This window comes from Manacus candei, unplaced genomic scaffold, assembly GCF_025592945.1.
Source record: "Manacus candei isolate 608988 ecotype Guabito, Panama unplaced genomic scaffold, ASM2559294v1 h1tg000008l, whole genome shotgun sequence".
Lineage (NCBI taxonomy): Eukaryota > Metazoa > Chordata > Aves > Passeriformes > Pipridae > Manacus > Manacus candei.
Window position 1 is genome coordinate 18,431,549 of NW_026138056.1, and position 17,997 is coordinate 18,449,545.

At 36.6% G+C, this 17,997-nt stretch overlaps 1 protein-coding gene across 3 annotated transcripts in view; it reads right to left on the reverse strand.

The window, feature by feature from the left end:
• ATP6V1H (ATPase H+ transporting V1 subunit H) overlaps positions 1-17,997 on the reverse strand; it is a 47,884-nt gene that overhangs the window by 13,777 nt on the left and 16,110 nt on the right. For all 3 annotated transcript variants that reach the window (XM_051771918.1, XM_051771911.1, XM_051771921.1), the window contains exons 6-12: positions 15,565-15,669; positions 14,451-14,504; positions 11,797-11,894; positions 10,157-10,349; positions 6,977-7,155; positions 6,194-6,319; positions 3,827-3,928 (exon numbers count right to left, since the gene is read on the reverse strand). In XM_051771918.1, coding sequence (XP_051627878.1) covers positions 3,827-3,928; positions 6,194-6,319; positions 6,977-7,155; positions 10,157-10,349; positions 11,797-11,894; positions 14,451-14,504; positions 15,565-15,669 — 857 coding nt within the window. The remainder of the gene's footprint in view (positions 1-3,826; positions 3,929-6,193; positions 6,320-6,976; positions 7,156-10,156; positions 10,350-11,796; positions 11,895-14,450; positions 14,505-15,564; positions 15,670-17,997) is intronic.

Sequence of the window (17,997 nt, forward strand, 5' to 3'; positions counted from 1 at the left end):
AGTATGTTTCATAAAGCAGGAATGCATTCAGAAAAGTGCAATTGTTTTAAGCTGGAGAATCCTTGCCAAGAATTCAAGGAGTTATTAGTAATGTAACATTCAAAAAACCTTTATGCCTGCCTTAGGCTGCCTCACATTTTTACTGGTTAAATATAAAACCACCTCACAGAAAGACAAGACTATGAAATATAAACAAGCATTTTTCTTTATTATAGGACTGAATTAAACCACTGGATTTTCAGGAACTGAAAGGATTTAAAAAAGGCATTAAACTCAAAAGCTTCCTTATGCTAGGAGAATGCAAGAACCAAAATGAAAAGTTAAAAGCCTATAATCACAAATGCTAATAGGCTCTTTCAGATGACAATACATCACTGAAATTATGGTTGACAATATGAAGAGTCGAAGAACAGCATTATCATTCTTGCATAATGCTGCTTACTGGTACAAATCTCTTCCCAGTCATCAGTTTTTGACCCAAAGGTCTAAACTGTGAGGAACGTTCATGTGAATCCTGTTCCTTCAAGTTCCAAATGTTCCCAAAACACTACATTTAATTCTGTTTCCCCTCCCCTCAACTCCTGCTTACTTTACAGCAGTAAACAGAGCCCAGAGGAACCGTACGTGCAACATCTTCTGCAGGGATTGTTCCCTGTAATACCAGGGCACTAAGCCAAAACAGTGGCATTTCAAAAAAAGTGTCTGGATGCTGAAGATCCAGATTTTAACATGACCCATTTAAACAGAGAAAGAGGAAATGGAAGGTAAAGACAAATGAGAACAAGTTAGACTGCTATAGCAGAAAAAAAATATAAAATCCACACTACATATCTAAAAGCAGATCAAGGTGAAAAAGGGAAAGCAAGTTGTTTCTGAATTGTGAGCTAAGGAAGGGAATGGTTCTAGTTGTCCATCTCTTGTACATGTAAAACACGCAGCCCATGTTCATGGCATTCAAGAGATTGAAAGTGCTGACAGTACACAGTAATAACCCTTGGGCCACACAGAAGCTGTGCTGGAGGCCTACATTTATTTTCAGTGACAGGAAACACCAATGCCATATTTTATTTCTGCTGTTACATTGTCAGAAAATGCATCTTGGTGAGCCTCATTAGAAGCCCACAGTGCTATTGTCTTGACAACTTGGTCCACAATGTGTAATTTTAAAGGCAATTTAAGATTATTTAAGATGACAGCACTAGAGAACAACCAAGCAAAAACACAAGTGTTTAGTTTAACAAATAGTTTCTTCTGTCAGACAAAGGGAAAAGGTTAGCCAGAACTGTAACTCAAGGTCTCTACTGTGTGCAACAGGTAAAGTCAAGAAGTTTTAGGTTCCAATTCTTCTCTGCAAACTTCAAAGGCTAAAGGATGATCCAGTTAAGAATAAACACTTAAAGGAAACAAAAGTATAAGACATCTGAATTCTTCTACTCTTCTAAACCAAGGAACAGTATCCACTTTCAAAGTGAGTCATGCAATGGGAGTGTGAAATACCATTCAAGCGTGGGAATAGTAAATGACTATATATCAAAAAACATCATGGTAAGAAATGGACTATTATGCTGGAACTGATACATAAGGTATTTTAAGCTTTTACTTAGTTTCAAAATTGCTGAAGTCATACTTGGTAAGAATATGCCAGATTACAAACAAAATTCTTTAAAAGAAGGAGATTGAGGCATTTTAGTTTGTTCATTGGAACAGAAAGCTAAACAAGCCAGGTCTGTAAGCAGAAAGTAGCTAAAGTATTAGAATTTGAGATGTGAATGTGGGTTAGAACAGTATCTAGCACTTCTTATTTGCTGATGACCACTCCTTTGAAGGTCAATGCACTTCTGAATAGGTTTAACAGCCTGGGAGCTGAGCGGAGCTGTGGTCCCAACAAGCAATACATTTTTCCAGCTACAGACAGAGAGATATAAGGCCTGTTTGTCCACTCTTCTGACTTCATAGCTTTGGTCCAGCAACTGCACGGCCATACTAGCCCAAATGTTATGGCACATTCAGGGAGATGCATGCAAGTTGTTTTAAAGATTATGGCAAATGCGTAACAAAATGGTTTCAAAGAGTCACTCAAAGCAAGAGCAACGAGTAATAGTCAGTCCTTCAGCTTTGCCACTTACAGGTAGTACTATTGCTTTCCACCTTATTAGAGGATATCTTGCCTCTCCTCCAAATACCAGTTGTCATCAATCTCTATTGGAAGGCACAAGAGCTAATTAACAAATACACAGCACTGCTCAGTACAAGTGGTTCACAATGAACACCTCTGACCTTTCTTAGTGGACCTAGAAAACATTTAATTTCTTCCTAGAAAACATTTAATTTCTTCCAATAATCTAAAAATATCTTCAGTTGAATTTGCTTACAAGATTACAAGAGCTGTGAGTCTTTCTAGAGTGAACAAATCTTTCTAGCATACATATGGCATGAAGTTTTAGTCTGTTGTCCATGGTTCTACTACTGTCAAGTAGACTGCACAAGAAATGTTCATGAAATTCTCAGCAAGGCTAGAAGGTCCTTCTCATCTTCCCTACTGTGCTGGTTTTAGCTGAGATAGTTAATTTTCTTCTTTGTACTATGAAGTGTTTCATTATTACTGAGCAGCTCTTGCACTGCATCAAGGCCTTTTCTGTTCCTCACCCCAGCCCACCAGCAAGGCAGCTGGGGGTGCACAAGGAGTTGGAAAGGGCCACAGCCAGGACAGGTGACCCCAATGGACCAATGGGATATCCCATACCATATGGCATCACGCTTAGCGCATAAAGCTGGGGGAAGAAGGAGGAAGGGGGGAGCATTCAAAGTGATGGTGTTTGTCTTTCCAAGTACCCATTATGCTGGATAGATCCTACCTTTCCTCATTATGGCTGAACACATGCTGGCCCATGGGAAGCAGTGAATTAAACCTTTGTTTTCCTCTACCTATTAAATCGTCTTTATCTCAACCCACAAGTTTTCTCACTTTTACTCTTCTCTTTCTCTCCCCCATCCTGCTGTGGGAAGTGAGCAAGTAGCTGTATGGGCCTGAGTTGCCAGCTGGGGTTAAACAAGACACCCATTAAACGCTAGGCAGAAACCAGAAACAGACCACTTCTTTGCTACAAGAATTAAGTCACATGTCCTTCTGTGTGACTGATGAGACAGATTCCTGCAAAAACCAAAGGTTCCCTTCTGCTTCAGTGGTCTCTACCTGAGAGGGGCCATTATACAGCAAACATTTTTGCTCACAGGTTTTTAAAACTAAACAAAACAGTATTTCTATAGAAATTCAGGTTTACTATAAACATTTTCACCGAAATGTGTATTTGTGTAGTTAAAACATGCTAAATTAGAAGAGTGACAATTAGAAGATGTGCTAACATCACTGAAATTATGTTAGCAATTGTTCATTAAAAAAAAAAATCTTCTCAGTAGTCTTAAGCCACAAAACAGTCTTAATCATTGTTGGAATAGTCCACCCCTACTGTAAGTCCAATAATTACAGTCCAACAGTCATAACAGAGGGCAAAAATTATATGTTGATTAAATTCTTGGTAGCTCTTGCAATTTCTTCTGGTGTCTGCCTTCTGCTTAGTCTAAACAACATATTTAATACTTCTTTAAACATTGGTTCCCTTCATTGTTAAGAGACACTGATATATATTAAGTCAAAGATTCAGTTTCCGTTTTCTAATCCAATCTAGTTTGTGCTTTCTCACCTTCCCAGTGAAATAAACTCAAGTATAACCTGCAACCCCTTTAGAGAATATTTTAATATAAATAAGCAAAACAAGCCACAGGCAAAGTACATACTCCAGTAAGTCTCTTGAATAATTTTTCTTACCGTTTTCCCCGGGGATAGTGTCGTACATATTCTCCCACATCATGAGCAGCTACAGCCAGCACTTGTGGATCATCAGAAACCTCCAGAAGTTTTGTCAGGATTCTAGGAAAGGATTTGAAACCATCAAGTCGCGGGTTTCGGGTTGGTTTTTATTTTTTTGTTTTGTTTTGGGTTTTCTTTGTTGTTGTTTTATTTTTAAATCAGTGATAACTTAAAATAACAAAGCCCACAACCATAAAAATGCTTTACAAGTCACCTAAACAGCAAAGCTAAAACAGAACTTTTTCTCAACATGCAGCTGCACTTAAAGCAACTGAGATCCTGCCCTTATTAACAGCATTATTAAAAGCATTCACCAGAGTCAGTTTAGTGAGCCACATCCACAAATATCTATAACCAAGGTTTACAAAATCTCTCCTTTTTTTATACATTGGGTTCAAGACCAGCAGTTCTGAGTTCAAGATAAATTGAACTAAAAAGCAGTTCTGTCCTAACTCAGAGACTGACATGATGAAAGCTATACATTTGTCTAGGACTCCATTGCCATATATTAGTTGTTTTCTTAGCATGCACAGAAATCCAGAACTGTAGGAAGTAGAAAATGGCTTCTCAACTCTTAATATTGTCTGCATTTTTGAATTAAGTAATTAAATCACCTTCAGTGGAAAACAGCTACCAGTAACACTGTCCGCTAGCCAAGTAATGAGAAGGGGGAAAAATTATACAGATTATGAAGGTTAGGCACTAATAAATTGAAAAGGTTAAACACACAGATCACTGGAAAATTAGATTACTCTATGCTTAGTGAGATGAGAAACGTGTTCTAATCACAGAAAGTTAGTAGCAAGTTGAAATAGGTGGGTTAAAGAACATTCTGGTAAAATTAAATTACTACAGCCACTGCCTCCCAAGAGGCCAGAAGGTGACAGGTGAAGCACTTCTTAAATGAAAAAACCTCTTAATTTGGACAAGAAGTAGAAGTAGAAACTTGAACCGTAACACTAATCATAGGACACTAAAGATCCATACAACATTGCTGAACAAAATACAAGTCTAGCATCAAAGTAGGTAATAATGGTGGAAGGTATGAAAAAAATAAGTTTAACAGTAGCGTAAATATTTTAGATTTAGAAAACTAATAAGTACACAGATAAGGAAAAGAGAATTATGCAGCCTCAAGCAAATAAGTATTGCCTGTCAAATGCCTTAAGATGCAAAAGAGAAGAACTGAGGTGCACACATGTCCCCATCATGTTGTGGGGGAGGGTGGGCGGGTTTTTTTGTGGGTTTTGTTGTTGTGGTGGTGGTTTGGTGGGTTTTTTTGGGTAGTGCTAAACAAACTATTGAAGATCACTGTCTTTATAGCAGCACAAGACCATAAAATTTACCTAACAGTCTTAGAACTAGGAGAGATAAATACAGCAAAACACTGTGATCACTACAGGAAATATTAAGCCTCAACATCAACCTCATGCTGCAGTTGTCACCATCTAAAATTTTCAATTCCATAATTTGACATATTTAGCAATATGCCTGCAGGAAGGAACTTATCAGACTTGTTTCAGTGAGGTGTCAGGGCAGATTGAAATGCATATAAAGCTCAGGATCAGCTTGCTCTTGCCAGGCCTTTGAACATCTCACACGCTGCACTCGACCTCCTGATTTCTGTTAAGACTGGCTCTTATTAGCAAACCCTGAACTGAAAGAACACCACATATTATCAGTTAATGACACTGCAGTTAAACAACTAAGAGCTCTTACAAGCTACTTAAGACCTAGACATCTTTTCAGTACATAATTTCCTAAGTCTGCAAATCAGTCCTTGACTCCAAAAGAAAATATGAGCTTCCACTTCATTTTGTCTAACAACCTATGTACTCCAAACACAGTCCCAAGACAAAATAGACAGACTGGAATGTAATGCAGCAAGTCAGATTTTCCATGGAACAGTACCACAACTCTCAGCCCCCAAATATTCAAGGTGGGAGTTCATTACTCGGACCAACATCACCACACAACCACTAAGGTATATTAAAAACACTTTTATTTACATCACTTAGCATAGCTGTCTTTCAAATGGAAGCATGAAAAGAGTCAATGGCACAAATCTGCACACAAGTTAACCTAGAGATATTCCCTCTATCATCAATACACTTTGACCAGCAAAAGCAAATAAACAATTCTGCTTTTGAAGAAAACAACCAACACATGAGTAAGGACCATACATTCTAAAATATGTATGATGTTCTGACTTGCTTTCATTCTAGACATTACTTCATCTTGAAATGTAAAACCTGTATTAGATACAGGTTCAGTTAAACACAAAAAATATTACAGAACTAAGTGATTCAAGACTTGAAAACTTACTTGAGTAGTTCATAATTCTTCTCATTTAGTCTTACAGCATTCTCCCGCCAAAACTTCTCAGACTTGTGCACAGGACTCCACTCCAGTCTTCCTGACTTGAGCTCAGAACTGTATTCATCAAAAGAGCTGTGACACAAGATGTAAATGATATACTGGCTAAGTTTGTATGAACAGTCTGAATCACATGCTCAACCTGTCCCTAACAAAGCTGGAGCATAAATTGCTATGACACATTTAGAAGTTGGTGATCTGCAGAGCATGAGAACTGTTCCGTCTCAACATTTTATTAATAAGAAAGTGCATGAAAGGCAAGATGAAAAATTTGTTTTCAAACATGCCTCTCTATTCACTCCAGAACACTATTCCTAAAGAAAAAAAAAAAGGGAAAAATCCAAGCCACTAGAATGCGACATTTTGGAATTTAATTAGCTATTTTGCCAGTTTTTTAGGCTTTAAACTTCCTCAGTCAAGGATCCCAGTCTTTGCTTTCCATCCAATTAAACCTTTGACATGAACTACAATAGGCACTTCAGTGTAGGCACAAAAGCAAGAACTAGGTAAGCACTAGAGCATACATCTAAAAGATGATTTATGTTCTATTCAGCCTCTACTCCCTTACAACAGAAAACTATTATATACAACCAGCATCTCTGTATGTTCTACCTTACCAACTAGTATTTACATATCATAATTCTGTAGATTATTTAGCCTTACAAAGGAAAAAAGTTTTACCAAAGCCCATACAATTGCCTTTTTTTTTTAAATTCACAATGCAAAGCATACCTAAGGTCCTGCACGCTCTCGCCGAGCTTGTCCAGTAGAAATTTGATATCTTCACTTATGTCTTCATCATCATATTTCTGCTGATCCAGATTCTCTAGCTGCTTTAAAACCTTACACTGAATCATGGCAAGGGCATATTCTTGGCGAGTTTCTCTCTCAGTAGATTTCTCTAACAAATTCTAGAGAAGTAAAGATGTATTTATTTTTGGGTTTTTATAAAAAAGACTACCTTGAAACAAAGTGGTATTTTTAAGAAATTCTTATTGGTACTTTTTAATTTAGTAAGTGACAGAACTGACCACTTCCTGAAATAATCTCTCTCTTCAATATTAGAAAGTATTAATTCACTTTTTTTTAACATTTTCCACATCAAATCAGAGTGACTACAAAGACTATTCAAAGAAAAAAGAGCAGGTTTATATCCCAAATACCAGAATCTCTGGCATAAATACCTTATTTTATCTTGAATTATCATTTTATCTTTCTGTGCAGCAACAGCACAAAGCAAAAAAGTCTTAAAAAAAAACCCCCCAAACAACCTGAAGTCATGTTTCCAAGTGAAGGGTTACCATCTGGATTAAAGCAGCTCCTTTCAAATTTGGGAATATTCCAAATAGACATTTTTATTCAAACAGAAGCTTGTTGGTAAGACTGGAATCACAAGCACAGTATGTAACAGTCAGGTTCCAATGTCATTTATTCATTACATTTCTACTCAATTTAATCAGCTTCCAATTACGTTGTTGAATCAGAGCTGGCCACCTGCACTTTTTGATAAAGCTGAAAACATGAATCTCATATAAAGATGAAGTCCTTAACAAACAAAACATGTGTTCCTATAAATAAGAAAACATGTACCAGAAACAAGCAATGAAACTACATAGAAGGAATTTGACTGCATCACTCTCATGTCACAGAACTACTACATACAAGGTTTCTTAGATAACAGACATCCTATTAGTTAGCAAGACAAAACACTGCAAATCAATGTTAAAACTTGCAAACTAAAAGTAAGTTATATTACTGCTTTTAATGGTCACATACAATTAGATTTAATGTGCAAAAAAAACCCCCACCCCAGTTTCTACTTCAGTAAGAGAAGTAAAAGGTAATTCAGAGGAAGTAAAGCAAAACTACTTAAAAGTGCTAATGAGAGCAAAAGGACAAATCTTAAAAGACAATTCAAGTTCAAGGAGAAGGTAGACAAAGTTTCCAAAGAACTCCTAGTTAAGAGAATTGCAGGCAGATGTGAAAGCTACTCCAAATATTATTATCCACCTCATGTAACAGTGAGATATTCAAGCTTTACATAGTGAAACTGAAAGGATATGATAACAAAATACAAACTGAACAGGTGACTAAATAGAATGGATCAGTAAACCACTCAGTGATGAAAAACAAAACCTTAAGGTACGAAATTAGTTACAGGCAGGAAACAGATATAAAAGACAATAAAAGTATGAAAAATGAGGGGAAAAAAATTTACAGGTAAAGAAAGCAATTGAAAGAGACAGAAGTACCCAATATTTATTGCTTTATAGAAAGAATTATTACATTAAGACGATATACTTGAGGCAATTGACAAAGAGGTAAAATAGGTCAAATTAGGAGAAATCAAGTAGTAGAAAAGACATACAAGTTGTCAAGACTCATGACACACCTTCAGTAAGGCATAGGTAGATTTGGGGAATCAAGTCTAGTCTTTTATGCAATTCACCCTTTTTTTCCCCCATACCCCATAAACTGATAATGTAGCATCTCACACGGGAAAAGGGCTATTTTGTCTATTCTGCCAGTTTTAATGTTGCTTCAGAACTCTGATGTCTAATTTCTCATCTATTATTTTCCTGGTTGCCTGTGTACAACTCATTTTCATGCCAACACGAGTCTTTAACATTGGCAAAAGGAAACAGCTAAATTACATTCCCCAAAGCCTGTAACAGAACCACCTTAATTCTTTCTTAGCCTTTACTTATTAAAAACAAAAATCAAACTTGGCTTCATTTTTTTTCTCTTCTTGCAAAACACATCAAATCTAAGAGCTAGCTACTATTTGTCCTACTTTTTATGACCTCAGAATTGGAAGAAGCTGGATATAAACTGCTGACCCCCTCAACTTCTTTTTTTTTTATTTTTTTTCCAATCCATCTTGCTATATGTCCCTGCTTAATCCTGAACTGAGATCATAAAGAACACTACAACAGAGGTCTACATATTAAGAAAAGCCCCCACTGAGACCTCACACCACTGTATTCCTTCAATCGGAAAAATGGCATATTCTTACAATCTGCCTTATCCAGAAATTTTTCAGTGGCAGATGTTTTCAGATAAAAAGAGTAAGCACCTTCACACACCTTATTATTTCTAATCAGCCAGTCAGCAAACAACAATTCCCCTCTCCTCATCCTAATTTGCTTGAAATGCTTACTATTAGAACAAACACAATCAACACCGAGGAAAACAAAAAGTTTCCAAGATCATCCTGTTTTAAAACAGAATTTTGAGTTGTTATAGCATTCCTGTATTACTCACAAAGACACTTGACAAGCATGCACATAAAACTATTAGCATCCATGAACATAAAATAGTACTCTCACATTGAAAACATCAAGCCCAGGTACTCAGTTATCCCAATTTATCTGAAATAGGATCAGTGATTTCAGGTAATGCAGACACAGTAAACCAACTAATCACTCTTACATGGATATTCTCCTTTGTCTTGACACAGCCACCAAAAGGAGATTTTTGGACTAGCAGATAAAAATAATTTCTCAGTTGGACAAACACGTGTGTGTTCAAAGTAGTATTTTGCTAATTAAAGCTTCCTAAGGCAAAATTTATCAGATACTAGTAACTAAATTGTTTTACACTAGTACAAATAGAAAAAAGAATCTTGAGTTAAAAAAAAATCACTAGTGACTGTGTTAACATAGTTTAGTTTTTTAGTCAACCTTATTTTAAGAATACATTGAATAGCAGACATCTATTACTTGTAATAGCATGTCTATTACCTGTAGCAAAACTCAGCTCACACAAAAAAAAAAAGAAAAAAAAAGGAGAATTAAGCTTTCAATCCAGTTTACTAATGTGGCCCAGCACAAACAGCTGTCCATCAGCAACATTTCAGACCTAGGAATTCGGGAGAGAAGCACAGCCTCATTGCAGTCAACAGGTACTTACCCGAAATGCTGCAAGAATGATTCTAGTTACTTTCTCTTTGACAGATTCCTGAAGAATATCCGACAGCACTGGGACAATATTATACCGTCTAAGATATTCACACATTTGAGGGCTAAATGCCAGCAGCCACACACAGAAAATCATCTGATACTGGAGCTGGAAACCGCATTTGTTGCTCAAGACACCCATGATGCTGAAAAATTGACATAGTACACATTTAATTTTTAAATAATGACTCTATAGACTGCAGATTTCCACCCTGAAACATTAAAACAAATGGTTAACAGGAACTTATTGGAAAGAGCTGCTGAGGATGAGCATACAGTGCACACTTCACAGTATCCTGCATCACTGCTTATCATTGTACAAGCAGCTTGTTCAGAAAGTTGTCTTCTAAAGATATAGTTAGTTTCTCCTTAGCCTGAGAGCCATAAAGCAGCTTTTCCCATGTGAACCGATGTGGTACTGTACCCATCTTCAGGTTCACCAGGACACTTTTTCCCCTGGCATGTTTAGTGCATTATTTGTCATTCTAGGAGAAACAGAAAAACACACAGCAACTCCCTCAGAGTTAAGGAGGAGTAAACAGACAGAACAAAATCTACACAAATTGAACTTGTTTTCTTAATTGTACCTCTCCACAGGAGTGTCTGAAATGAGCTGAAGTACTCATTACTTAACAGTGAGTTCTCAGAAAATGGCTCATAGACAAAAATATACAAAGTACTGCTAGAAATAAATAATATCAAGATCTCCAAGAAGAAATCATGCAGAAGATGTGCTCAGCTGAAGTTTTTAAAATTTAATAAGCAATTTCCAGGTCCATCATGAAATAGCTAACTCAACCTAAACTTAAAAAATAATCTGTGTTCAAAATCACTGCTATCAAGTTTAAGACAAATTCAAATTTGTTGAAACACAGGCTTACTTAATTAATACTTAATTAAAAAGCCTCCTTTGTGAAAAAGGCTGCATCAATAGTGTCATCTTGACACATATGAACTTCATCTGAAATTTTACTTCACTGGCAACTTTGACTTTTCTCCATTTCAGGATACAGGGGTATTTTTCATTAAAGTGCAAATCATATAGCAACAACCCCCAACAGAGGCATGAATGGCAGAAAAATTGTTTATAGACAAGCATCTTTTAAATAAGTTTAGTGCTACCATCCTAGCCTCACACAAAGCTATTTATTAAGAGAATCTGGATAAACGAAAGACTTACTTGAAGTCACGTGTGGCAAAAAATTGAGCTTAGCTCTAGAAAATTTCTCCTTTCATTAATGTTTTCAGACTGAACACTTCCAAACTCAAAGACAAGGATGATTAGCAGAAACTCATTTCATTAGTCCTTGTTCTCTTACATAATAAACAGTGCACCTTCAGCTGAAGACAAATGGGTACCTTTCCCTTCAGATACATATTTAAGCAGTTCTTCTTGAAAAGGAAAGTAGCATTAAAGCATCAACATTGCAAGTTTCATTTGTCTATTTGACTGTGTTAATGTTTGAAAACAAACCTCATTGTATCCAAAACAGAACAGCTGTCTACTACAAGAGTTCTATTGCAAAAAAGGTCACTGGGGAACGTGCTATTGTAGGTGCAAGTATATCCATATAAATTGAAATAGATGCTCACCAATTTACTCCATCTGCTTCTACCCATGCAAAGCGATATTCATTGACCCTGAGCATCAGCTGCAGACATCCAGCAACACATTGTACATACTGAGAACTCTGGGTGAAGAGAACAACACGACATTTCTTATAAGAAGAGTTAGGTACTAAGTGCTGAACTTCAGTTTTCCAAATTAGGCTTTACTGGTATAAACCAAGAAGAGTTCTGAATACTAAAGAAGTGTTACACAAGTGATACCACTTGACATTACTAGAACATGTGAACATGCCTTCCTTCAGTATCCATGAATGAAAGCTGTCTTCTGCTTGATTATACTTGTCAGAGCCCTTTCATCCAGAGAGTCAACTGTTATTCCACTGAGCAAACTTTGGAAAACAAATCAGCAAACAGGAATCTTGAGCTTAGGTTCTTCCCACTCCAACTCAAAACAGCAGTGGTGCCCTTACAATTGTCAATTTTGCTATGCATTTGCCACAGAGTACCATACTTATCATAATGAGATGTGTATTTAGACAAAAACAATGCCACCAGAAAAACATGTGCTAAGAAAAGAATAAGACTAAATCTTTCCCATCAGAAAAATGATGAGATGCACCAATTAACTCTATTTTCATTCATGAACAGTCACATTAAACAGTTTTTCATCAGTAAAACATGTATTTTCTGTGTAGTAACATATAAGATGGGCTGCAGTTCAAAAATGGGTTTTGGTCAACACATTGTCCCTCCCACTACAGCAACTGAAAAATCCAAAGGTACAACAGAAATAGCATATTTTTCTCTCTTCTTACTCAATTGTCAGCATTATCTTCACTAACACTCAGATATGCTGCTGAGAAAATGTTGCTTGGGGCTTTTTTTCCTATAAGCCTTTCTCTTTACAAAGTGTTTTGAAAGTTTTATGGTAGCTCATTCACATAATATAAGGTCAAAGCTTTCAAACATTTAATGAAGTAAAGAAACTAGGTGATCCCATATGAAAAGAGAAGAGACAATAAGCAGAATTTAAAATTAAGAGTAACTCATCCTGTTTCTCTCTCATGAGAGATTCAAGACCTTTATGTAAAAACTAAGTCTGAACCTCTAGGCCCAAATCATCATACAGAACACTCATTTCCCTGGGTAAGTATTCACTTTCACACCCCATGCAAAGAAAACAGCTATAAACATAGACAGCTCTCCCACCCCAAATAATATATTAAGTTATCTGCATCACCAGCCCGTATACTATTGAACTTGGAGTTTGCTTTCATAAAAGCATTCTCTTCCAACACTATTATAATTGAAATTTCATAATAGATTCCGGCCCTCATTATAAAATGCTACAACTGCATCTCTAATTTATTCTGAAATAAATTAGTCAGGAGCTGCTTCAGAATCCTGCATAAGCTAGATCTGAAATTGGAACACTAATGAACTTAGGACAATACTTGCCCAATTTAATTACCCAAGAACGTATTTGCACTATCAGTTCTGCTGCTCTGGGACCCTGCTGTGGCACAGCACATCCGTGCAGTGCTACAGTACAACGAATACAGATTTCTAAGCAAGTCAGAAGAGCTCCATAGTAAGTGATGTTGCATGTTGTAGAGCTATCTACTCTTTTAAGGCTATGGGATAGAGGGTTGTCAGTCTAACAAAACCTAACAGTATGGCAGCACAAAGATCTGCACATGAAAGACTGAAATACTTCATCTTCACCCCCTACCCATGGTCATGCATAACAGTCTTTCATCTTTCCTACTTTAAACAGTAGACAGATGGCAATTTAAAATGCTCTTCTCTACAGAAAATTAGAACTTTAAAGCAATGATTACACTTAGAAGAACAACAAATTCCAGGTTAAGTCTTTTGAAAAGCTGTGAACACTTTCAGGTTGCAAAAGGAACAAGAGACCAAACTGAATTCTACTCCACATCCAAGAACTAAGATAAATTGCCTCATCCTGCCGCAACACCACAGCAAATCCTGTTAGGATGATCATTGCATTTGTTAAACTGCCACAGTTCGTCTCCAGGCTCAGCAGTCATTATAGCTACAGGAAATTTAGTATCAAAAAAATACTGATGCAAAAAGGACAATCCGTTTTCCTTTGAATTCAAGCTATTCAAATATGAGAAGCTTACAGCTTTGAAAGTACTCTTGCAATTTCATGCTACAATGGTTAAGTGGCAACATTAGCTTTAATATCTGATGTGCCCTTTCTGAGTTCAACATCCCAACAGCCAAAAGCTTTGTAGCCTTAGGTTTCTTCTACAACTCCAACAGCTCCGTCCTAAACAGACAATATTGAATCACAGAATCATTTAGGCTGGCAAAGACCTCTAAGACCACTGAGTCAGTGACTTAAAATTGTTCAAATATTAATTTCACATAATTTTTTCAAGTTTTAACAAAGAGAATGCTAGATACATCTACAGTTTTAACAGCTCAAACAAACTTGTAAAATATATACTTTCACTGCCAACATTCAATGTGAAATGAGCGTTTAAAAATACTTTTGTTTCTTGGCGCCATCACCTGGCACTCTGCTGTACAATTCAAATTCCAAGTACTTCTTATCACTGACACCAGAACAGATCTGCATCTTAATCCAAGGAGTGGGTATCACCTGCCCAAAATAGTAAATTGACAGATTTCAAAGATATACTCACGTCACTTGTAGAGACTGCTCCTGTTTCCACAGAACCCCCCGTACCACGTAGCTTCTAGCAAAAAAATTAAAAAGTTTAAACTCAGACCTGTCTTTCACCCCTAAGGAACAGCTGTTACCAAGTTTCTTCTGGTTCTCCAGTCTCTCTAGTCATAGAAAAAGAACAGATTTAGAATCTATTAGATAGTTTTCCTGCTCAACACATTATCATAATGTATTATATTTATTTCCCATGCACACTTCATGTCTAGAAAAATATGCTTGAACCTGATTCTCATATATCAAGATTTAATTTTTATTTATGTACAGATTTACTCAAGACATATTCAACTTAGAATTTGAAAGCTGTTGTCTTGAATCTTTCTGAAGGAAATTCCAACTTTAATATACTACTTTCAAAGAAAAAAATATAAAACTCCTTTTTAATAAACCCAGTTTAGAAAACTATGAGAAATACACAATTACTAAATCTACTGTATGTTTCTCCACTCTTCAGAATGCACTTCTGCTACAACACTACCTTAGAGAATGATATATCACTAGGTTTTTGAAGGAAAAATCTGCAAAAATGAATACAAAGGAGAATGAATTATCTTTGAAGCACAAGCCAGAAGTAAGCAGTTCATACTGAGCTAATACCGTAAAACGATGTCCAAAAAAGCCAGAATTTATTTAATTTCAAGAGACAAGACTAAAAATAAAAGCTTTATACTACAGTCAACTGGAAAAGACTTTTGACATTCAATTCCTGCTGCCATGAGATTTTTCTTCCCTGCAAAAAGTTCTGATAACCAAAACAGAGGCAAGACAAAAAGCCCCATTGCATATTTTCTCAGTGTCTAGAAGAAAAATTATTGTTAACTAACAGAAAAGGCAAAAAGCTTACTCATTTAAAATTTAAATTTCAAGGACTACAGTAGAAAATGTAAAATACTAAGTTAAAAACTACATGCTTGAATAAAAGATATTTAGTTTTAGAAATGACAAAGTAAAATCTCATTTAAAAAAACCCAAAACTAAAACTATATCTCTTGTTTGCACATCTATATGCTAATATTCTTAGAAAATGTTTCCAAAGTCACTGTAATGTTTAAACAGAAGTAGCAGCTTTTTACCTGTGAACTGAGTTGGGTTTTAATCCAGTTGAAATAGTAATTCAGGTCACTGCCTTCCATAAGCTCCCTTCCCCAAGCAGCCAGTTTGGCAATAATTCTTGCTGCCTGAAAAAATAATAATAAACAGATTTTTCAAACACAACAATTTCAGAATTCAGTGAGAAGGCCTATAAGCTTTGGAAACCTAGTTTAAGGAAAAAACGGTCCCTTAAAAAAAATCTACCTGTTTTCTATGTAGGCGACTCTTTGTGCCTAGTAATTTTGTTTCTTTTCAGCTTTCTGCTGCTTCTACTTCCAGTAACTGGTTTATTTTCACAATGTTATCTGTTACCCATAGCTGCTGAAGTTCACAAGGTACCAATGAAGAACTCAGAAGATGGATGGAAGCTATCAATGGGCTACTGCTGTAGGACACCATTACAGTCAGAATTGATCAACAGTAACACTTAATGGCCTAACACGCGTGAGCAGGCTTGAAAAGCAAAAACGAAACCCAAAGGGAAGGTAGAATTTAAGAATGAAGTTGAGGAGTAAAAATGTAGTCAGGTTAAAAATTTTCATGATGCCTATGGCTCAAGAATACTTGAAACAACAGTATATTTCTATGTCAGCCTCTCCAAATTATATTTGAAATAAATCTATGTTGTAACCTGCAACTTATTTGCAAAAACATTTGAGCCAGCTTACATATAAAAAGGCAGTGTAATCAATAAACTACTGAAGTAGGGGTTCATTTGCTTGTATACAGCTCCATGATGCAGTGAGGAGACTATTCCAGGCACCTTTCCACTTCACTGCATTCACATGTGCAGCACCACCACCGCCGATTTCTAGAGGATTACAAGTGAGAGTCTGGAACAAAATCTCTACACTAAAATGCATCAAATCCCCTTCTGAATGCAATCAAATAACCCTGTAAAATCCCTCCAGCTTTACAAGACATTAGCTCTCTAGTCTACCGTGCCCCTGAGTTAAAACTGCTACCTGGCCCACAAATGAGAGACCGTTTACACTTAGCAGAATTTAAGCCTAGACAGAGGGTAAGTATTTTTATCTGGCTAGGTAAATGCAATGATGTGGCAACAAAAGTCTTCCAGGATGCACAATAAGGAGGAAAATAAAATAAAAACAACAAAGATTACACAATCCTAAAACTTGGTTTAGAAAACATTAACATGCTTTAAAAAAATATGCACAAGGGTTATGAAAAGGTATAATAAGGCAGTAAACTCAGTGTTTTAAAGTAGATTCACTTCACATGAGGTTCTCTGCAGTACCTAAAGGAAATGTTATCTGAAAAACACAGACACTCTCTGAGTAAAGAAATGCTGAAGATCAAAATTTCCATTCCACACATTTAAAAGCCACCATTCCAGGGAGACTAATTAGTTGGCACTGCAAGAGGTCAAAAAAATCAGATTTTACCTGCATATTTGGGAAGTCAAAATTGTCTGAACTTCTCAAACTGCAGTTTTGCAGGATGGGTGTTCAGCAGCATTACCACCAAATAAACCAAGAAACAAACTACACTAACGAGAAAAACCCCAGCCACCTCCTCCCTCAGCTGCACAAAGAAACCTGATTCACATCCACACAGTCAATCAGTTAGATTAAAAAAAAGAAAAAGAAACAAAAGGAAAAGAAGAAGAAAAAAAAAAAAAGCAAGCCTGACATTTTCCTTGAGAACAGGCCAGCTAACTGTTCAAGTGGCAGCACAGCCCCAAACAGGGTTGCACCGGCCACACCTAAGGGCAAACAGCATGACTTGCCTGGTGGAATCCTTGCACCAGTACAGTCTAATGCAGGCCAGGTACATGGTTTTGCAGTTTGAGCCCCTGGTTTCATTCTACCATTTCATGCCAGCATAAACATATGCAGTGAAGAACAATTCACAGCCATGCAGCTTTCTCCTCTTCAAGCCATAATGTAAGTTTCACTGGTGGAAACTATGGTCTTCACTAGGAATTTACAGTAATACAGCCATATGTTTGCCCCACAAGGAAAAAAACCCTGTCAATATGAAATAGCCAGTTCTTACCACTGATGACAAAAGAATTCCAGAAAAGTTACTCCATATACACAACCAGCACCCAGTAGCTCAAAATACAGCAGAAACCATACAATGCATATGATTGTACTGAGTTTGACTAGGATGGACTTAATTTTCTTCATAGCAGTCCATACGATGCTGTGGTTTAGACTGGTGCCCAAAACAATGCTGATAACATATCAGTGTTTTAGCTGCTGCTGAGCAGCACTTGCACAGCTTTCAGTGAATCGGTTGGTAGTTCAAGCATATGAGAAAATAAGGTTCATCAAGGTAAAGATATTTTCCTTGTACAGGATGAAAACTTAAATTCTAGTATTTGTACAGCATGAGGAGTGTTGACGGGCAGTTCTGATAGAAGTCAGTTTTTCAGGTATGTCTTCCTG